Here is a 24,760-nt window from a genome sequence, read left to right as displayed (position 1 = left end):
TTTATTTGCATAAAAGTATTCATTTAATTTCATTTTGAATTTATAATGTACCAAGATGATTATTATTATTATTTTTTTATATGTAAAATGAAAACAATATTTAAACATATTAAACTCGACATTTGATGGTTCCAAACCGAATTTTAATAGTTATAATAATTATTAAACCTTATTATACCTTATGAAAGTTTATTTAATTAAGGAACCTTATGTATTTTAAAATTTTATTTTAAAAATAAAAATAAATTCAGTTTTATTGAAGGAAACTTGTGGAGCCTTATTGAAGGAATCTCATTTAAGGAACCTTTTGAAATCCTATTGGAGGAACCTTGTAGAATCTTATTGAAGGAACCTTATGGAACCTTATTGAAAAAAACAGAGTTTTATTGAATGAAACAGGTAGCTTACAGCTATAAGTTCTGAAAGTAATTTTGTGCATAAACAAGAACATAAGATCTTGAACATTGAAAAACATATTGGAACATCTAATTATATCTTAGACCTTAGGGAATATCCGAAGGAGACATCTGTTAAATATTCTTCAATATTTCGAGTAATATATCTGTAATTGAGTCGAGTTATTATGGAAACTATTACGAAAGATATCCTTAGGCTTTATTGGAAATTTCAATTAATGTATGTTAAACATACACTAAGAATTGGCACGTTGGATGAAGTTGGGAAATGGACAAGAAGTTTCTGACAGAATTGTCGAATTGATAGCGAAGACAACTGGGAGGTCATTCTACGGGAAACTGACCCTTATTTGGGTGTTTTATACGTGAAGAAAACCCGGAAAACTCAACGTGGCCGTGCCATAAGTAAAGAGCCAACCCGCAACAAAGTAGTTCACTAGTTTTATCCACTAATCCCTTATAAGACAATCGTGATAACAGTGTAGCAGCAGTGTAAGTAGTACAGATATTAGGGTAGGCCCTAATTACAAAGTGCAAAAACTGTACCATTGTAGATGTATTATTACAACCCTTGTATTTTAACCAGCCAAGAACCCCAGAACGAGCCAGAAGAAGACAGGAACCCCTGGCTGGCGTACCAGAAAGTAATTTCATGTTGTAATTTCTTACTTTCGAAGAGAATTGAAGAATTTCACTATATTTTATTAAATTATTTATTTAAAAAACAATCCTTAAAGTATGATATTTTATAACGTTAAATTGTTTATTGTGTCGTGTATAATGGGTTAAAGAATTTTTTCATTAAAGTGACTTTAATCGATTTGGAAAAATTCTAATTATAGAATTTCTTTTCTTATCTTTGAATTTTTCGAAACAATTTCGGATCAAAGGAATTTTTATTTAAACGTTTAATCAAAATGTTAAATTGTTTCTTTGTTTGATTAATTGTTCGAGGATTCAATTTTACAAAGTCTTTCTCTTAAAACAATTTCAATTTTCTATTTTTTACGCTTACAAATTCCCACTGAATTATAATAATTAGCAATTTAAACAATTTTCGTTTATTTAATTCGATTCAGCTTTTGGCTATTAGACATATATATATATATATTCGCCACCAGTTCGGTTTACACAGGTTTACATTATTTATTTTTCTGTTTACAGAATTTAGAACAGAAAAAAAAAAATTTACTTTTTATTAAAATTAACTTTAAAAATAACAATTTATTTCTGATATAAATGTTTTAATAAATAATAATTTAAATAAATAAATAATATATAGAAATATACAGTAAAACCTGCTTAAAACGGAACCTGATTAAAAAGGAAACCTGCATAAACGGGAACGGAGCGATTTTCTATGTTGAGAAAGAAAACCTGTTCAAGACGGAAAACCTGCCAAACGGAAAAAATATTTCGTACCGTGAGATTCCGGTTTATACAGGTTTTTACTGTATCTATATACTTATTTTATGTATGTATATTTTTATTTTTATAAAAGAAAATTATTAAAATGGAGAACAATTATTGTTGTACTGTAAATACATTAAAATAGGGAAAAAAAATTGTTTTCATTAATGCAGACAAATTAAAAAGAATTTTCTTATAAAAATATAATCGAACCTCCAATAACTACCACCTGTAAACAGCGGCCATTCTTCCACGAACTTGAACAAAATCGTATACAGAATTACCTGCAAATAATAATACCTGCGGTTTTTAATGCTCTCATATGTGACCGTTGTTGAGAGGTTTGTCCGTATTAAGAATACTTTCTTTCATGCCAATAACGACCACCCGTATACAACGGACATTTCGAATATTTTAATAGTAATAACAACATTTAAAATTTCGTTATACAGTAAAACCTGTATAAACCGAAATCTCAGTGTACGAAATAGTTTTCCGCTTTGGCAGGTTCCCGTTTTGAACAGGTTTTATTATTATTTAACGTAGAAAATTGCTCCGTTCATGAAGAAATTCTTCCTCTTGTGCAGGTTTCCTTTTTATTCAGCTGCCGTTTTAGACAGGTTTTACTGTATTTATAAAATCACAACAATAAAAGTACTTTTAAAATATAATTTTGAAGTAATTTAAATGCTTTCAAATATGTATTTTTAATCGAAAATTAGTTGTAAGTATGAATTTTAACCTGTAAAAAAAGGAATTAAATTTAAAATATGCACAATTTCTGTTTCTTTTTCTCTATTTTTTAAAATTATTATCTGTTTTATAAACACATAAACTAATTTTATCTTTTATTATTTTTTCCTTTCCTGTTTCTTCTGCCTTCTTTCCCACTTTTCTTGTATGTGTTCGTGGCAAATTGTGCAGAGGACGAAGGCAAACAAGGGGCTTATGGTAGAGGTATGTATAGTCAGACTTACAAGGTTATATTATCCATTGTAATAACAAGAAATTAATTCTAATTCTCTTATTTTTATAATTTATGTTTAGTATTTACTAAGATAAATTATAAGTTAATCCATAGTAAGGGGGTGGTAAGATGCCAATTGAAAACGTAATGCCCACATCTTCAATTGTAGGAATACAAATTCAGTGTAATCGCTGATGCATTTCTTTCCTGTGAAAGAGGAAGAAATTGAATTTAAATTTAAATTTTTTTACTTCGGAAATTTGAATTTTATATACGAGGCCCCAGTTAACCGTTTTAAACAGGTTTAACGTACGAAAGGAGTATATTAAAATGATTCAGAATGAGAGTTAATTCCTCCATTTTGTTAATTATTAACTTTTATAAGAGTATTCTCGGTTAACCGACTTTTGGGCCACCCCAAATTACTACAAACTGAAATTACGACCTTTAAAAAACATCTCCCGCCTCGTTTAAACGATGAATTTTTTTCAAAAGTTTAATACAAAATTTTGAAGGGAGATTAAAGATTTATATTTAATTACAATGAAACCTGTATAAGCCGGACTCGTGCTTTTCCGGTTTGGCAAGTTTTCGTTTTGAACGGGTTTTCTTTTTTAACACAGAAAATCGATTCGTTTCTAAGAATATTTCCGGTTTAGGCAGGTTTCCGCTTTATCGAGGTTCCGTTTTAGACAGGTTTTACTGTATAATTTATTTTTAATATTATTTTTGTGCGTTCAGTCATTAGACGTTTCTTTTTTTGGTAGAGGTGACAGCGTTTAAGGTTCAGTAATTCGATGAGCGATGAGACAACACTTGGTAGTGAAGTGGCCCGGTTGCGATCTCTTGCCAAAATCTTAGAAATGATGGAATGTCTGTTTTGGAAATATGCCATCCAATCTTTCTAAGAGAACAATTAGCTAGCTACAAATATATTTATTAATACAAGAGATAAAGGATCTTAATGTCTTCCACTGTTATATATGTGTATAGTACTCTGATTACTCAGTAATGACTTCTACTTGAGCTTGTTTAGTCTTCTACTGTCTTTCTTATTTAAATAAATTGTTTAATTTTCGATGAATTATCTTCTTAAATAATTAAATTATATAATAATATCATAATTAATGATAGGAAATAATTTGGTGGGAATTTCTGTGCGTGTACGAATGACCTGGCATTAGTTTCGTGTATAGGATTTTATGTAAGAGTATTGTCTTTATGGTTACATTTTTGTTTAAACCTGAATGAAGTGGATATAATTTTATAATTTTGAGATTATTAATTTTATTTGTGATTACGTCAATTGATTATGTGTATAGTTTTTGAGCCATTTTTGACCTCTCCTTCCCTTCTGTATACGATAATGTAGCTTACTTTTGTCAAATTTCCCTTGTAATTACGTTTACTGTACTGTACAATAGATCTTTCTGACATTGAAGAAATGATTTTTTACAAGTTATGCAAATGTTTTCTAATTATAGTTTACTCACATGGCTAGTACAGATTCACGTGCCACTAGTACCACTAAGAAATCCTCTAGACCTCCTCCCATCCCAGTGATAAACTGACATCCCACCAATGGCCGGATGGATAAAACCACTGAACACTCGTAAATCGGTCGTGGGTTCGTACCTCGCCAACGTATTAGTCTCCTCATTTTTCCGGTTTTTTCACGTTTGTAACACCTAAATAGGGACAAGTTTCCCTTAGAAATGTCTCCCAGAAGCTTTTGCCATTTGCTGGATTTCTTAATACAGTTAAATCTAAACCCGCCTAAACAGGAAAAATTATTCAAAACGGAGTGATTTTCTATGTTAAATAAACTTGTTCAAAACGGAAACCGCCAAGCCAGTATCGTGCGATTCCGTTTTACGTAGGTTTTACTGTATAAGAAATCTGAGAATTCATGATCCCATGATTAGCATAAATGTTACAGTATTAGGATCCTATGCCCAAGAACGACAATTTCTTGAGTTCCCTGGCAATAGAGGGGCCCCAAACTAATGTTTTATAAATTCATTCCCGTAGTAAGAATATCGAAATTTGGCGCCATATCTGGGGACCCTAGATTGCTGGTTTGACGCAGGAGCTGGGCAGAACTTAATCTTTCAGAGGGTACCGGGAGATTCCTCCCAAAAAACTCCCCCAAAGAAAAATGTCTGAAGTCAACACTGTGTATGAGGCCGCCTAATTTAAATTGGTCTATAACTCGCCACCGGGTTAGGATTTTGTTTTAATGTTTAATACTCAATCATCAATGTTGTATGAAGATCAGAAATTGCCCCTTCCACAGATAAGCTTTGTATTAAGGAAACATGTCTGAGAAGACATTTTATCATAAAACCAAGATAGTTATCGGAGTATTTTATAAGTTTTCTAAACAATCTCAGGAAAGTTGAAACTGTAAATTAACCGAAAGAAAGGATTTAGTAAATGGCCACATTCAAATCTTTATTTCTTCTTTAATATCAAAACTACTTTCGAATACATTTTAAAGTAGTTTTATTTTTTCTTTATAATCATAAAAATATCATTACACGAATAAATCTTACTTTTTATATTCCAGATAATGTTTCTCTGGAAATTCTTTCAGATCAAATTCTAAGTTTATAACTTTTTCTTCGTTTCTTAATTTAAAATTTTCTTTATTGCCTTATTCAAACTTCATTAGACTTTCGATTATTTTTACTTTCCCGGATGTTATATGTAACGGAGGGGAAGTGTGGCGATAGGTCAAAAAATGACCCCTCCAATATTTTTACATTTTTGGACTTAGGACACTTTGAAACCTCGAGAAATGCCCCCCCCAAAAATGAGGGGTAATTTCTGTATGTAAAGACGTTAGTGTGTGTGTGTCTTTGTGTTTTGTATGTTTGTGTTTGTGTTTGTGTATTTTTGTCATTGTCTTTGTCTTTGTGTTTTGTATGTTTGTGTTTGTATTTGTGTATTTTTGTCATTGTCTTTGTCTTTGTGTTTTGTATGTTTGTGTTTGTATTTGTGTATTTTTGTCATTGTCTTTGTCTTTGTGTTTTGTATGTTTGTGTTTGTGTGTTTTTGTCATTGTCTTTGTCTTTGTGTTTTGTTGGTGTTTCTGTGTTTTTATCTTTGTATTAATGTTTGTCTTTGTTTTTGTATTTGTCTTTGCTTTTGTATTAGTGTGTCTTTATGTGTGTGTGAAGAGGGTATTTTTGTTCAATCTCTTTGAAGCTTAATAACTCCTGTCTCTTTTGTCGAAAATTTCTGAAATTTTTCAGGGAGGTTTGTGTATTTGGGCCATTGATGCTATTAAATTTTCATGATTAAAGATCGATGGGTGAAAAGATAGAGGGGTGTCGTGTGTTATATCTCAAGTGGGATCGGATTTAATAACGATTTTACTTGTTATTAGCATTTACAATTTTTTTATAAAACGCATCTCTACCCTAAAAATTAAGCTATTTGCCATTTTATAATAATTAAATAATATAAAAGTTTTTAAATAAAATCTCGTAATAGATAGCACCACAAATTGAAAGTTTCGTTGTTGTATTTGTAGATTATATTATAAATTTAATTTATAAATTGATTTTGGACATATGGAAGAAAGACCAATTAAGTTTATTTGGTTGGGTGGTTAATGAGATGAGACAATGAAGTAGCCATATCTCCTTAGTAATCTGCCTTGTGATAAGGCTACATGGGCCATCTGCCATGGGTCTCTCCCAGAAAGACTTTCTGTAGGAAACTGACCTCTATCTAGTGTTATCCAACTCTATTTAGTGTTATACTAATTATAAATGTCCAGTAATTTTATCCATCATCGTTATAACTTCAATATAATTTTGAATTACCGCAAAACTCGATTATCTTGACTTTTGTCAATGTAACCGGATAATCGGGATTGGTTGTCTTAATCTAGTTTAAAATTACGAATGCAAGTTGGCTAAATTTGGTTTGATTATATTTGTAACATCTTACCCATTATCCACCTCTGAATGTGCTATCCACCCCAACGTTACTCACGTTTAGGCCGAATAATCGAAATTCTAACGCATATTTATTTAATATTACAAAATATAATAATATAAATTTTAATTTTTTAATTAAAGAAATATCTTTTAAAGTAGTTTTTGGAATTAAAATTTTTAAAAATCTAGCATCGAGTTGCATAACTTTCCAAGCGAAAGAATTAAAACTTGTGCGTGTCGCTATCTGTTACGAGATTTTTTAACAAAAACTTTTATATTATTAATTGTTATAAACTGGCAGAAAGCTTCATTTTGAGGGTAGAGATTAAGTTTTACAAGTAATTGTAAATGCTAATAACAAATAAAATCTTCGTTAAGTCCATACGAGATATGACATTCTCTATCTCCGCATCCCGTCGACTTTTCATCACCAAACTTTAACAGCTTCAATGACTCTAATATACGAACTTTCCTGCAGAATTTCATAAATTTTCGACAAAAGGAACAGGAGTTATTCAGCTTTAAAGTGGGTGAACAACATCGTGCTCTCCCTGTACATACAGTAAAAACTTTTTTCATTACTCGACGTTTGATGGTCCTCTGAGACCAAAAGTGTAAAAATTTCGGGGGGGGGTCATTTTCTGACCAATCGCCATTCTTCCCTTCTGTTATACATAAGAGCCGGGAAGTAAAAAATGCATTTTAAATGTGTATATATTCTACTGTATCAGGATAAATGCAGGTTTGACTGTAATATATTATAACTGGAAATCTCTTCCTACTTTATTTTAAATTACTTTAAATGTATTATGCTTTATTTAACCTGGATTTTATTATAAAATAGAATTTTAAATCCTTAACAAGATAAATTTTTTGCTTCAGCTTATAAGTTTAAGGAATAGATTTATCTTCTTAAGGATTTAAGATTTTAAGGTTTAAAACTTTTAACTGCATTTTATCTTTGTTTTCCGCCATTAAATAAGTTAATACAAAGAAAATTCGTTTCATAAAAAATAAATTTATTCAGATTGATCTTCACATTCATCTGTTTTATGTACATTTTTATGAATTTTGTTTTTAAATTATCTTATTCGTATTATTTGTAAAATAAAAAAAAAGGGAAATATTTAAAAGAATTATTCATTCAATTTTTGTTTTATTTTTTATGAATATAAATTGTATATTAAGCAGATACAGTAAAACCTGTGCAAACCGGACTCGCACGGCACCGAATGTTTTTTTCGTTTTGGCAGGTTTCCGTTTTGAACAGGTTTTTTAAACACAGAAAATATCAACGTTCCGAGGAACTGTACCCGTTTAGGTAGGTTTCTGTTGTATTTATGTTCCGTTTTGAACTGGTTTTACTGTACTGTACAGTACATAATTAATTTTATTTATATTTACAAATCGGAAATTAAACATAATATTAATAATTTCACTACTATGGCTGGAATTGAAAGAACAAAGGATCAAGTCAGTATTTATTCATCTATTTGTCGTATGACTGATTTTTTCTCCCCCTTCTTCCTGGCAATATACCAATTTCCTTTAAACTTTTTAAAAGTTTCTTATCTTTTGTTACAGATTTATTTTGTCTTTTTTGCTGTTTTTGAATTAAAATTATTAAAAACATTCTGTTACTTTGATACAAGAACGTTATGTATGTAATGTACTGTACAGTACAGTACAATGCAACTTTGATACTTTAACTATTGTACTGTAGTAAATTCAATTTACTCGTAATAAGAATGTAATACAAATAATAATAGAATGTAGTACAGTACCTACCTTAAAATATCTATAATATATTACGAATAGTCACTATTACTTTCATGCTCCGGGCTCCCCTCTGCCAGTGGGGCCCGGGGTATGATAGACTCCATTGCCCCCCTCGCTACGCTACTGACAACATACACATCTGTGTGACTTGTGTTGTGCATGTTATCTGTTATACAATACCTCTAACTCAACCTGATATAGAAATAAGCTTTTTGTCACCATTTTTCTATCTTTCAGATAAATTAAATTAAAACTAAGTTTCAAACAAATAGAATGTTTTTTGTATTGTTTTATTATGAGATCCTCTATGCAAAGCGAATGTGCTGTTCAGTATATGTTATAAGGATTCATTTCGTATTATTTGAATTCTTTATTATTTTGCTTATCGAAATAATGTTTAGGCCGGATAACCGAGAAGACACTGTAGGTAAAATAGTAAAGAATAAGCAGCAAATATTACTATTCTTGGTGTTATTTTAACGCGTTTAGTTAGAAAAATAATAACGAAACTGTTTATCAATTTCCTGGCTATTATATAGGCCTAACACAGGAAAGTATTGTAATCGTGTCTAATTTGATCCTCCTTGTTTTTTGTAAATCTAGACGTTTTGAGACCCTCTTTTTTTGGGCCCCCCCAAAAAAACAGGAAAAAGTTTCCGGATCTCAAATATGTATGTATGTATGTGTGAAGGTATGTATTTAGGAGGGTTGGCGTCTAGTTTGTTTAATATCACGGGATGGGGTAATGATTAAGAAACGAAATCTTGCATGGTAACTTGTGTATAAGGAGCATTGATGTTATTAAATTTTGGTAGTTAAAGGTCGAGGGGGTTAGAAGATAAAGTAGTCACGTGTCATATCTTGAGTGGGGTCAAAGTTAATAAAGAATTTACTCATTATTGGCATTTACAATTTTTTTAAAACGCATCTCTACCTTCAAAATTAAACCTTTTTATAATAATTAATAATATAAAAATTATTTTTAAATAAAATTTCCTAACAGATGGTGCCACACACAATTTTAACTTTGTGCTAATGTTTATCGCCTGGAAAGTTAGACAACTCTTCGCTGGATATTTTTTTTTTTTTTTTTTTTTATTCATTACGTAGTAACCCAAACCAAAAGTTCAAACAAAAAGTCATTTGTATGAATCACTACTGTAAGCAAGCGTTTACGATATATATTATATATAAAATATTAAGAATAATTTACGAAAATTGCAGAAAACAATGTATTTTTTAAAGCATTTTTTAAATCAAGTCTCTCTGCTTTTATTTAAATTTATGTTAATTTTAGAACAGTTTTTTCAAACATTTTTTTCAACTAAACCTTTATAAAATGATGGACGAGTTAAGATTAAATCGAGAGGGAGATAAAAAATAAAAAAAATTTGCTCGAACAATGCACATAGATGATCAATATAAGAACAATTGATCAATGACTAATTGGTTAATCAATTTTTAAATAGAATTAAAAGTAGAATTTTGTTAATTAAATTTTTAATTATTGATCAACAAAATTAAATGTATAATTGTAATTTCGTTTATAAATAAAAAGGTTCTACTTTTCAATCTTTTTAATTAATTAATAAATTTTAAATTTAATTTTTTTTAAAATTTTATAAATAAATTCTATTTTCCCTCTATTTTTAAAATATATTTGTATATTTTATAACTAAATATATACTGTATAATTTAAAAAATGTTATTTTTATTGTGTTTAATATTATTTAATTTTAATTAATTTTAAAATATATAAAGTAGCCTAATTAATTAATTTATTTATTAAAATAAATTTATTTTAATAAAAACGAACATTTACTTGTTGTAGCAACGTCACAATTCCCGGCTGCAATATTTAATCATATTTATTAATAATCATTATATAATCGTAATAAAATAGAGTATGAAAATAAGCATAAATGAAGTTACGTGGATTTCTATCAACACAACGAATCATCATTAATTAAATTGATATCATTAACCAATCGGCGTTAAGAAAATCATATCATCAGCCAATCATTCTAAAATACTGTATATTATTAAATAAAAAGTTAAGCTATGAAGATAAACTCCTAAAGTTGAATGCATTCAATTATGATTGGCTTTAAAGTTGTAATATATTTAAATATTATATTATTAAAATAACTGAACTATTAAATATACTTTAAAATTAACACTAAAAATTAATAATTCAAAGTGTAGATAAGTTATATCGAAAGATCTATAGGGAATATCACTGTGTAAAACAGATAGCCTTATCTTAATTATAATTTATGGATACACGTTCGTTATTTAAACTAAAACAATTAAATTTAATTTATTAATAATATATGAGAGTGTTAATATGTTATCATATACTATAACATATTTTACCAGGTCTGTATTGCTAATTTACTTAATCTACGATGGCTTAGTAGATAAATTCTTAACACAATTTTAAATTAATGAGCGAAGAAAGAGCTCCAAACGGTGAAACCGCAAAGTAATCATTCACAATTTAAATCAAGATATGCAAACAAAAATTTCAAAAATATTATTATCATCTGATATTTTCATAAATTTGAGAACGTAATTTATAATTTTATGATTTAAATGAAAAGAAAACTGGCACTAACTTTTAATAGAAGCATATTTTCTCCTTTTGTATCAAATAATCTAATTCTCGCATGGAAGAACCATAACTTCTCTATATAAAACTTACTAAATTTCATATAAAAGTTACTGAGCATTTAATATAATTTGTTTATTAATAATATAGTAACGATACATAAATAAAATTAAAGAATTTATTACTGCAACTATTACAGAATATGTAATAACTCAGTAATAAACAGAGATCATCTGTAATTAAATAAAATACCATTCAAAAGATAAAAAACATTAATTCAGTATATGAAAATACATGCAATTCTTTTATATAGTTTATATCATTATAGCCAATCATCTTAAGTCATGTGATATCATTAACCAATCATCTTCAATCGATATCATCAACCAACAAATTATTTTAATCGATGTTATTAACCAATCATCTTCAATCAAATGATATCATTAGCCAATTAACGTTTAAGAAAGCATATCATCAGCCAATCATTTTGAAATATGATTGATTGATCAATTATACTTTAAAACGGTTTCAATAATATATTTTAAAAATTATTTAAGGAAATAATTTAGTGTCTTCAATCTGAATTGTGGTCCATTTAGCAACATCAAAAAATTTAATTTTAATAAAATATGAAGAATTTGATATTTAATCCACTATATAATCCACCACAATCTTATTATATAATTATTTTTAAAATGATTATATAATAGGGGTGGTGATAGATATGGCTAAGACGTAGGACACAGGAATTGTGACATTCTGGAGCTTCTGTATTTGAGTTCATTTCGGATATTTAGTAATTTTCACGAATAATCGAACCCTTTCTTTTATTATTACTTATTAAATAATAAAAAAAGGGTTCGATTTGATTACTAATACAAGATCTTTACTGAATTCAGCCATTATGAGTTTGACAGAACTCAATAATGGTCATGAAGAAAAGGCTCTTTTAATGCGCCTGGAATGAAGAGTTGGGAAAAAATGAAGATCTATAGACTATGTAAAGCTAATCATCATTATCATCGTCGTCAGCCTGCTATAGTGTAGTGCAATATAGACTTTCTTGGTAGGTCTTATACATAGGGGTTAAAAACCCTATGGTTACAAGATCCGAGACATGTGGAAATAAACTTTCAACCCTGTGAATATAAAGCTAATGCAAGAACTTAAGTTTTGTGATTATAATTATGAATAACATCGAATATTTACTTTTAAAAATGAATACGTAATATGCTACAAAGTCAAAACAGGTGGGTGTTTGCATATCCGTCCGCTACCATTTTGAGGCATCCGGGTTCGAGTCCAATAAATATTTTTGGAAATGTTCGTGTATATTCCTTCATTATTCAGGTGACCAGTGGGCCTGACCGAATTGTGAGTTTTCATGAATTAAACTACTCTTAGAACTTGAATGAGAAGAATTTTTTTTAAAAATAATTATATATCAAGCTACTAAATAAACTAAATTTTGTATTGAATATATAGAAATATTTAACTGAAATTTTGCCTGTAGCTCAGATGTTAGATAATACTGTCAGTCTATTTTAATAATAAACAGAAGGCGGTTGATTGAGTCTTTATCTCCCGTCACTTTAATTAAGCTTGATAGAAGGAGAAAGTAATTAATATATCGAAAATGACTTTCTCACAAAAGAACGTATGACAAAAAATTGATTCTACAAGAATATTAAAACGATATCTTGCGTTTTCTTATTTAATTTATCACTAAAATTGGTTTTTTCGTTAATTTAATTTGACTGGTAACTTAAGTTAACACAAAATATCGATAATCATTAAATGGGGAAAAAAATTGAATTAATAGAAAAAAATTAAAGAATTAATGTTGTTTTAAATGAAATTCTTAAAATTATTATTAATATTTTTAACTGATATCTTTAAATTGGACGAGTTTATTAAGTTAATTAAACGGATAATCGATTATCTGATGCAGAATGTTCACACTCCCGTATACAATAAATCCGATATCTATTGTTCTCGTTGAATTTTTGCCAATTTAATCTTAGTTTTCCTTTTATAAACTATCAATCTTCACTTAAAAGGAAAAAAAATCGAAGAAAAGAAAAATATAAGACAAAATAAAAATATTGGATAAAATATAATTCAATTAAGTCTATATTAAAGATGCTTCATTACGGATGACATTTGTCTTTCCGGTTTTATTTTCTTGTCTTTTCTATTTATTTTCTTCCTTTTTACTTTTCCGGATGTGTATGGCGATCGGTCAAAAATGATCCTGCAAAATTTTTACATTTTTGGACTCGGGAGACCTTAAAACGTCGAGAAATGAAAAAAAAAAAAAAACCGGGAGTTTTTTCTATATGTATGGATGTTAGTGTACGAAGAGGCACGATTTTGAAGCTTAATAGCTCCTGTACGTTTTGTCGAAAACTCCTGAAACTTTGCAGGGATGTTCTTGAATCAGGGGCATTGATGTCATTAAATTTTAGTGGTAAAAAGTCAAGGGCGTGGGGAGATAGAGGGGATCAAATATCATATCTCTAATGGGTCGAATGTAATGACAATTTTACACATTATTAGCATTTACAATATTTTATAAAACCCATCCGTACTCTGAAACTTAAGCTTTAGGTCATATTATGCTGTTTTAAATGTTACTGGGAAAGTTAAGCAACTCGTTGCTGGAATTTTTTCCCCCCCTCCAATTTTTACTTACTTCTATAATTTGACATAATATAATATAATATAATATAATTTATAATGATAATTACTTTCTTATATTTTTATTTAAATAATATAAGAATTGGAGCCGTTCTGATAATATTTACACTTATATATAAAGTAAAATTGTGCTTGTATAATATTAAATTTATTTTTTAATATATTTTTCCACTTTTTCTGATATTATTTTTATGTCTTTCTTGTATCGATTCTGATGTGATGAAGTTTTAATGCGACAGGCAGTAGCTACCTTAAATTACATTTATTGAATAAAGAAATCTCCAAATAAGATTACTTCACATCTAATTTCGGCCAAGTTTCTATATTTTCGTTGTAAAAAAATCAGTTGAATGATTTATAATTACGAAAAATACCTTCTAAAAAGGCAATTTTTTATATTTTCTTTATAAATTATTTTTATTTTCCTAGAGGGTGTATATAACAGGGAAAATGTTGCGATCGGTCAAAAAACGACTCCTCCCCAAAATTTTTAGATTTTTTTGACTCAGAAGTCATGAATCGACCCTACAGACAAAACATCCCTACACACTAACATCCATATATACAGAAAAACCCTAAATTTGTCGAAGATCTCGACAAATTTAGGGTTTTTTCTGTATATATGGATGTTAGTGTGTGTAAAAGGGCACGATTTTGTTTATCCAATTTAAAGCTTAATAACTCCTGTTCCTTTTGTCGAAAATTTCTGAAATTTCTTAGGGAGGTTTATATATCAGGGACATTGATGCCTTTAAATTTTGGTGCTTAAAAACCCTGGATGTGAAGAAATAGAAGATATCACGCGTCATATCTCCAATGGGGTCGGACATTACTTGTTATTAGCATTTACAATTTTATATAAAACATAAAAATTAAGCTTTTTGCCATTTTATAATTACTAATATAAAAAGTTTGGTAATAAAATCCAGTAACAGATGGCGCCACACATAATTTTAACTTTTCTACCGGGAAAGTTATGCAACTCGTTACTGGATTTTTATTGAAGGTAAATTAAATAAATGTATATAAAAAACAATGTGTTTTTTGAATTTCTAATTTAATTAAATTAAAAATACATATATATATTTGTTTATATTTCCAAAATCGATTATAATTATAATGAAAATTCAATTAAGTTGATGTTTATATAAGGGGAAAAAATTGATTTAAAATTACTTTAGAAAGTTAGAAAAATTTCTATCTAGTCAGTTGCAATTGAAAATGTTTGCAAATTGCACAGTTCCAATGGGAATACTGTTTGTCTACACGTGAACAATCTTCAAAGAAACGTTCTTAGCTCCTTCTCAAATCACTTGCATTACTACAAATTACTTGGAGGGGGTGATTTCGGCATTACTTGCTGATTACTGCTGGTTTAATTTCGCATTGAAATACATTCAATTCTCTTAAGTTCTTTAAAGAATTAATGCTCGAAGTGTTGAAAATAATATACCCATTTTAAATTAACCGAAAATTTCAAGATAATTAAGAAAATTACTCTCTATTATAATACTTTGTAACCGAAATTTTTATTATTCGTAAAATGGTCTTATCCGGTCTCATTAATAGCTATTTATTTAATTTTATTCGGCTACTTGTGATAAATACCTCTTAGCTAATTGAAAATGAATAATGAATACAATGGAGTCTCGATTATCCAGTCTAGATGGAACGATTATCTTCTTCCTTTAGACTGGATAACCGATCTAAACGGTACGCTTCTCAATTTTTATTGAGATTTTGCGTTTCCCATGTGCGAAAGTAGCACCCTTGACTCATTTAAGTGACATTTGCTTGACAGTATCTTGCTCAATCAAGTATTTTATCTGAGAATTTGGTAATTTTGCACCTTATTTAATATGAGCTGTACTGTACTTGGAAAGGGGTTGTTGGCGAGTCTAGTAATGAAATAAAAAACCTGTAAACACCCGCATATGTTCATGTTACGTTTATTTATATACAGTATATAGTAAACATCACGTGACTACACAGAAATAAGTTTCCATCTAGGAAGAAAAAGAATAAGACAATAAAACCATAATAATAATTAAATATATTCAGCTAATTTCAAATTAAATTAATATGTTTTACTAAATTTTCACAAAAAGATTGTGATCTTTTAAGATTTTAATTAGCTTTTTAGAAAAGAAAACGTTAATTAAAGACACGAAATTAATCAACAAATGGTTTCTTTACCTATACAAAAATCTTTATCTTCACACAAAGATTCTCATTTTATGCAAGTTAAATCAAAAATACTGTCTAATTTTTAAATATTTTTCTACTAATTCTTTATAAGTCTAAAATTTATGGTGATCGGATGTCTAACCCTCTGGGGAACCAAAGATCGAATCCAGGAGAGCAGTATATTTATTAAATGAGAAGTCTGTTCCATATATGTAGGGCCCTATCCCTCGCTATCCCATTGACCCATGGCAGATGTTCTGCTATGGGTCAATGGGATAGAGAGGGATAGGGCCCTACATATGACACATGACCTCCATCTCCCCTTGACCTTTAACCATTTTAAAAGGTATTCTAAGGATGGAAAGAGGATCTCTGAAGGTAGAGTGAAGAAGAGACAAAACTCTAAAATTTAGAGCAATTTTATTTGCATGTTTCTGAAAATTATAATATTTTTATAACACCGACACATTAAAAAAAAAGACATTAAACGATAAATTTCTACTAAGTATCATTACAATTTATCAGAATTAGAGATAAGGATAATGATAAAATTTTATCCTATTAACGAATATTAGCAAAAAAAAAAAAAAAAAAAACTCTGCTTTAAATTAACTTATTTAAGTTAAAAATACAACATATTACTACTACATTAAAAAAAAGACCAACAACGAGTTGCATAACTTTTCCGGTAAGAGTTAAAGATTGCGTGTGGCGCCATCTGTTATAATATTTCATTAAAAACTTTTAAAATTATTAATTGTTATAAAATGGCAAAAAAAACCCTTAATTTTGAGGGTGGCGATGAAGTTCATAAAAATTACAAATAATAACAAATACAATCCTCATAAGTCCGACCCCACGCGAGATATGACACATGACCTCTATCTCCCCCTTCACCTTTAACCACTTTAAAAGGTCTTGTAAGGGTGGAAAGAGTCAGAAATGAAAGTAAAAAAAATGCCCTACTACTCACACTTGTATTAATTTACATTATATCTAATACATTTATCATATCTTATAAACCACAGTAAAACCTGTTTAAACAGAAATCGCACGGTTCCGTTTTGGACAGGTTTTACTGTATTTATATATATACATATTATTATATAACTTGCTAAATTGTTATAATATAATATTCACAAGAAGGACTTGTGTATACAGAGGGAGTAAAGGCATCAGTCTATTGTTCTGGGGAAGTTTGGATCCTGTTAAGTGCGTAATCCCTATCCAGTTTCTCTCAGTGTGAACTGTTCGAACACATGATGGGATTGCAACTAAACCCTCTTAGTACCCGCAGGGTGAAAAAGAGTGGAGAAAAATGTTTTTATTAAACTTTTAAACAAGGAAACGACGCCATATTTAAATACAACAAAATATTCCGTAAGAGGAAATCTGAAAGTTACCGTATATTGATTATTGTTACATTTAATCTGTTGCTATAATGATTTAGACTGCTTCGTCACTCTCGTAGACACCCTTTGTGACCTGAAAGAACCCGGATCACGACAGTATTCTGGGATCTTTCGGGTAACAAAGGGTGAGAGTGAATGAAGGTGACCACCCCCGCATACATTCCTTCCTGCATTCCGGCCCTGTATACATTCCTCCTTGCATACCACCAACTCCACCCCTGCAAACTACTTCCCTGGTGACGTCAAAATGTTATGTGGTTCTCTAAAATGCGCATACAACAATTACACGCGTATCTTTTCATCCCCCATTTAAAGGTTTACACGCAAACTTCCTTTAAAAGCGACACAACAGAGAATTGTATGGTATTTTGAATTAAATTTATACAGATTTGCATCCAAGTGTATGCAAAACAGGCAATTTCCGGCAAAGTACCGCTTCCATCATCTGTAAAATTAACCGGTTAAGTGATTTTCAATACTTGTTTATTCAGTGTTCTTGTTTATATTATTATATAAAATGATAAATGGATAGAATATCATCTCATATTATCGAACAGAATAATTATAACTCGTCATATAAAACATCGATCGATGCTATGATAAATTAATGGAGTGTAATCCGATAATGGTATTATCAGGAACACAAAGAAAGCATTACTGAAGTTACCTCCCCCCCTTCATTTTTTCCACTGTGTCAGATAAATTTAGAGTTACGTCAAGCGTAACTTCTATATAATCGTTAACTTTTAAATGATGTTACGCCCTGTAAAAAATAGATCCAACGATTTTTACGACAGGAGTTTAATTTCCAAATCTCCATTTTTCTTTGTTAGACACTAAATTGCCTATTATGTTATTATATTTATAGATTGTTAGTATAATAAAAAAACGAATATAAACGATAAATATCGAAACGTTTTTGGAGAAATGCCAGGAATCTTTGGTTTTCTGCCATTTTTTTATTATGGTTTGGCCTAAGTTACGTCATTTCTTTGTATATTGATATACAAGAATGACGTTTACTGTAGAGGCAAACTTTGTGTTATGGAGAGTGGTGCTTGGTTACTCGATCATTTTGAGGAAAGCATCCATTGGTCACGGAAGCTCCACTTTTATCGCTCTAGAAAACCAAACCTATCATTATATCAAGCCGACATTATTTACTCACGTTCTATTTTCTGCTTGAGAGACAATGTACACTTCTTGAAAGCGTCTGAACAACGACTTAGTTTTTTCGTTGTTTTCAATTAATAAATATTCTATGGTCCTTCGAAATGTTATCTGTTCTTACGGGTGCTATCTGAATGATTATATTGCTTTATTTTTAGATGCCGATAACGGCATTTCGTATATTGTTTCGAGATTAAGAGCCTCTCTTTCTCTTTTTTTTCTTCGACGTTAGAAGCCTTCTTCTCCATCCTTATCGTTAGAAGCCTCTTCTACTTGTTTTTGTGTTAGATTCCTTTTTCTTTTTCTAAGGCTTAACTTTAGAAGTCTTTCTATTTATTTTCCTTGTTTTAACGTTAAAAGCCTTTCTCCTTCTCTTTGGTTTTTGTAAAAGCCAAAGGGGCTGTAAGGGCATCATCTTGCGCCCAAAGGACCAAAATAGAACGTAAATAAAATGGAAACCTGCATAAAGAGTAAAATTCTTCGGAACGGAGCGATTTACTATGTTAAAAATGTTTTCAAAAACCTGTTAAAACCTTTCACATCATAAAATACAATCGGTACCGTACGATTCCGGTTTAAGCAGGTTTCACTGTATTTATATTATTGTATTGTATATTTATTCGTGAGTATATACTGTACGTTTATTACAGGTGTTGGGTTTTTTATCGGAGAACCATGCACAGATATATGCAACAATATTTTATTTCATGTTTACTGCAATTTGACAACCAAAAAATGTGAATGTCTCGAAGAATATCCAGTAAATATCGAAAATAGAAATTGCGTCAAAGGTATGTGTCATTGTTTTAGCTTCTAAAATGCTAATTTACCATTATTTAATGAAATTATAACGTATTAATTTTATGAAATTCTTATAGTTTTCGGGACGTTTATTAATTAATTGTACAGATTAAAGGGGAGAAGGGGTCGCGTAATTGTACACGTAATTAATGGAAGCTCCTTTTTAAATATTTTTTATTATAAATTTTCATATTTATTTAATTTTTATGAATAATTTCAATATATTCTGATAAGCATTGTGGTTTTTCAATAGTGGATCGCACACATGAATGAATTCAAAGTCTGGAAATTTGGTAAAAGTACTTTTCAGACGTTCCGAAATAAAGTAATTAAAAAAAATAATAATAAAATAAGAAGAAGAAAGTCAAGAAGATCGTCTAAAAATCCTTTTAGTATTTTATTTTATTTTATTTTTTTATTGCTTTTGAAGTAAAGTACTAAAAGGATTTCTGCTAGAAGATCCATTCTCGAGATATAGTCTTCATCCATGAAATATATTAAATGTAGAAAATCTTTAAAGATAATTTTATCTTACAGAGAATTAAATGGCTGTTTTAGATTGCGTAGGGCCCTAACACAAATCCACACAAGTAGACTTAAGCCTTACGTTTACTTGCCTGGACTTGAAGGCCCTTGTTACAAGTCTGTGTAATAAAAACAGTATCAAACGATATTTGATATTGATATAACTTGTAATATAAGATCCTGTTATTGGACTAAGAGACCGAGTTTTGGGCCTTCCTGTATATATACTAAATAGGGCCAGGCTATACACTATGGCCAAACCGTGTTTAGATTTGATCGAACAATTTCTTATTATTCGATTATTTAATTTTTTTTTCCAGTTTAGTTTAAGGAATTAATATAGAACAATTTTCACAGGAGGATACACGATAATTATATCTTATAAAAATAGACATGATTTTTATAGATAAAAAAAAATAAGACAAACTGTAACTAACTTACAACATAAATCAATAGAATTGATCGAAGCTGATACACGACATCATAAAAAAAAAAGAAAACGGGAGTAGATAGAGATATTTTCTTTGCGTTTATCTAAAAATTGCCAGAAAGAAAAGGACAAGCGCAGATCCATCTTAACACAGAATAATATCTTCTATACTTTGAAAAATTTTGATAAATTGTACTTATTTAAATACTTGAAGGGGAATAATACAAGCTACTAAATGACTAAGAAGACTTACATCTGTTACCACTTAAAAATATAGTTTTTGTCTTATCGTCGTTTGTTTAAATTCAACAAAAACTAGCAAAACTCTTCTATTTTAAAACCATTTATTTTAAATTATTTTTATATTTTATTTTAAAGTATATACGAATCTCTCTCTCTCTTCTTTTTTTTTTTTTTTTTTTACTTCTTACACACGCACCCTCTGTTATATAGCCTGTAACAGAAGGAGCGTGTATGAAGGCATAATTATTTTCTCTCACTTTGAAGCATAATAAGTCATGTGCCGTTAGTCGAAAATTTCTGAACTTTTGCATGAAGATTTTTGTGTTAGTGGGCCACGTTTCTAGAAATTTTCAGGAAAATCGGACATTTTATTCGGGAGTTATGGTCCCAACCACTGAATATCTCCAAAACCGATCTGAAGACTTAAAGGTAATTATTAGGGATGGAAACAAATAATATGGGAAGGTTCAGCAACAACATTGCCAGTTTTTTAAGTATACAAAGGAAACGTTGACAAAAGAATATTCGTCGTTTCCTTATTTACAAAATAATATTTAATTACTTGAATTTGTGCCAAATTTTTATTTTATTTAAAAGTTGGTAAAAGCGGAGAAAATTTTTATAAAATTAAGAAATAATTTATATATAAAATTTTTGTTTATTCCCCTCTTCTCTCAGTAGATTTATTTAATTTGTTCTTAAATAATAATAATAGATTTTGTTTTAAAACAAGTTAAATTCGAGTATATAATTAATTTCTTTTATAAAAGATTCACCCAACTTTATACTATGTTTTACAAATAATAAATTACTTAATTTTCAACATGGAGTAAAGGTTTAATATTATAAAATATAATTTTTAGACGATTAAAAATAGGAAATTTAACGTTAAAGAGAGCTGAAAGGCTTCCATAAACTTAGTCTTCAGTAATTAATATTTTAAAGAAATTTTCTTCATCATTTTTCCACTACCTTTATCATCATTACCAGAAATCATCGTCTTCACTTTTATCTTTACCACCTTCTGCGTCATTTTCATTGCTTTCTTCGTCTTTAACATTACCGACTTTATCTTTGTCATCTTCAAGACCATCATCCATTTCTTATTTACTTTTATTCACTTCTTCAGCATCTTCATTTTATCACCGTATCTTAAAGTCCAGAAATTGTCCTTCTTTAAATGACTTGTCTTCATCTTTTCGTCTCTTACATCTTGAGTTTTAATTATTTACTGTCTTTAAAATATATTTTAAATTTAGTCTAACCCAGAATATAGATGATGAACTTTATCATCACCACAAGCATCACCTTCTTCACTTCTATCATTACCATCTTCTGCATCGTCTTCACTGCTTTCATCTTTATCATTTTCTCCTCTATCTTCATTATCTTCTCCAGCATCATCATTAATTTTTTACCGTTTTATTCATCCTCATCGGCATTTTCATCTTATCATCTTATCTTAGAGCCTAGAAAATGTTTACTTATGACTTGCCTCCATCATTCTGCCTCTTACATCTTCATTGATGGATGAAGATGTAAGACCATTGTTTAAAAATAATTGTTTTTAAAGTAATTTTGTAAACTTGATACTCACTTTCTATGTTATAAAACATCAAATATTCTAAGCCGCATTAACAATTCATACATTTCTGTGCATCGATCATACTTCATTTTTTTCACATAAAAATTTAAAATAAATAAATAATTTATTTAGATATTGCTTTAAATTATTGAACAGTTGCGAAAATAGGAGACAAATGTCAATATAGCGAAGCATGCACCCATTACGATGAACATTCTGTGTGTCATCCGGAGGGAGACTGCAGATGTGATGAGAAGTACCAGAGCCAATTCACAGAAACGGGAAACATAATATGCATACCAGGTGAAGAATTTTTAAATTAATTTTATATTAAGAAATTTATAATCTAATCGCTCTCTATCTATCTATCTATCTATCTTTTCCCGTGTCCTACATGCAGCACCGACTCCAAATTTGATGATGCCCACTAGTGGCTGAATGGCTAAACCCTCGAAAACTGGTTGGTCGTGGGTTCGGGCCTGGCCAAACGGGCTGGTCATATGGAGTTTTCCGATTTTTCTTTGCATAGTTGTCCATAACACATCTCCCGGGAGGTATTCCTCCTTCGAGAGATCACGCATGACGAATAGAACTAATCAAATCAAATTTAAGAGGCCCGGTGTAAAATATAAATGCCAGCCCTTTCCAGACGGCCCTACCTTTCCAATGGGCATAAGCTTATTCACGAAGATTGTATCTTATGTCTTAGGCCACTAGTTCCTAAACTGTGAGTCGAAAACTATTCAGTGGCAATCGACAAATTGTTGAAACTCCTTTTTCGCCGTTACGACGGATTCATTGTTCAAATGCTTGTGTGTATACAGGTGAAATTGTGTTTCAACAGTTGCTGATGTCGTGGAAGACTACAATACAGCGACATTTCTGTGTTACGACTAGGATCATGTGCAATCGGAATTAGACAATTCTGAAGCCGCTTACTATATTATGGGAGAGAACTTTGGTTGTTCGCGATGGTGTTTGGACTGGTTGTTTGCGATGTTGCCAACAATAAAGACATGTCTTTATTCTTAGGAATGTTATATATATATATATCGACTTAACAGATCATTCTAGAGTTTTTATAACATCACAAGAGGTAGGCTATATTGCTTAAAAACAGTTAGCAACTCTAGTCATTCGCACACTAGAGCCCATTTCGTGTATTTCTTGCATCCTGCTTTTATTGGGCTACGACATCACAAATAACAACAATTCTGCAATGTCTGTGACAGAAAATTGCTCAAACATTTATTAGTTTTTTGGGCAACAATTCAGTGTCTTGTATATATATATATATATATATATATAATATATATATATACACATTGATGTCTTTCAACTGTTGCTTTGCACTGTACTCATTAACCGGAATTTTAACAATTTGTCTATTGTGTAGGACTTCCTAAATGTTTCCATTCCTTTCTTTAGTTCCGTTTCTTTTCCTTCAGCTGGTCTCTCCTTCCGTTTTCTCTTAGACTTACACTTAATTCTCTCTTTAACACCGTGTCTTTGTGTTTTAATAAAATAATAAAATTACAGACCTTTTTAGTGATGACATTATAACAGGGAGGATTGACACGTGACATTTCCAAATAATGTATATGATATAAGTTAATTGAAAACGAATAACTTTCATTGTACTGATATAATTATAAAAATAGCAAAAATTAAATACAGCAGAATATCTACAGTCTGTCACTCGCCAGCACAACACGTCCTGTAACAACACTCGCTAGTCCGATATATGTCAGATTACAGAGAGTCTACCGTATTTTCCCCATGTTTTATGTGTAAAATGCACGTCCATAATGAGATCACGGACATAAAGATTTAAATTGTTTTTATTTTTTTTAAACAAAAATTCAATCATAATGACAGTACGAAATTTTCTTGTATTTATCAATTATTTTTATACAATATAAAAATTTATAATATAGTTAAATTTCCTGAAAACGAAAAAGAAAGCTTAAGTCATATTGTCTTATTATTTATTCCATTGACATAATACAAATAAGCATATTTTATTTGTATGGTATTAATACTGGCGCTGTAGTCGTGCCAGGGCGTACCAGATGGCGCCCTATACTCTTTTTATGAGTAGGGCGATGCCCTTGTATTTTGTGAACATCTAGGTTGAATTTTCGGCCAAAAAACTGATAAATATACTTTATGTACAGTTTTCTGCCCTGATTACGAATATATTGTCGATTTTTGACGCATTTAAGCCGTTTTGCAAATATTGCACCACAAAGTTGCGCTTTGCTCATGTAAAGTTCCTTAGACAGTGGCGATTCAATTTCGGAACACCCTGGTACTTTTTAATTTACTGCTACACCCCTGATTAATACATTATATTGTGTTGGACTAATAATCAGAACATCTGAGCACGCTGCAAGTTGGTAGATTTCCATTAATTTTTGAGGGAAATTGAAATGACCGTGGGAAATTTAGTGGAAAGTACAGTATTTTTTTTGTTGGGAAATTTCGAGGACTGATTTTTATACTTATACAGTATTGTGTTATATGATACTGTGACCTAGCTCGGGCTCGATATCACGCTACGTTTAGTGGGAA

At 29.9% G+C, this 24,760-nt stretch overlaps 1 protein-coding gene across 2 annotated transcripts in view; it reads left to right on the top strand.

Moving 5' to 3' along the window:
- Positions 1–24,760, top strand: part of LOC136986846 (uncharacterized) — a 166,024-nt gene that overhangs the window by 130,554 nt on the left and 10,710 nt on the right. Inside the window, exons 2-4 of one of the 2 annotated variants that reach the window (XM_067284474.1) lie at positions 2,751–2,783; positions 19,253–19,393; positions 22,343–22,489. In XM_067284474.1, the coding sequence (XP_067140575.1) occupies positions 2,751–2,783; positions 19,253–19,393; positions 22,343–22,489 (321 nt within the window). The remainder of the gene's footprint in view (positions 1–2,750; positions 2,784–19,252; positions 19,394–22,342; positions 22,490–24,760) is intronic. The other variant, XM_067284480.1, reaches the window with a different exon arrangement.

The sequence above is a fragment of the Centruroides vittatus genome, unplaced genomic scaffold (assembly GCF_030686945.1).
Source record: "Centruroides vittatus isolate TY-2023 unplaced genomic scaffold, ASM3068694v2 contig_1215, whole genome shotgun sequence".
NCBI classification, from domain to species: domain Eukaryota; kingdom Metazoa; phylum Arthropoda; class Arachnida; order Scorpiones; family Buthidae; genus Centruroides; species Centruroides vittatus.
This window is presented reverse-complemented; position numbering and strand designations above follow the sequence as displayed.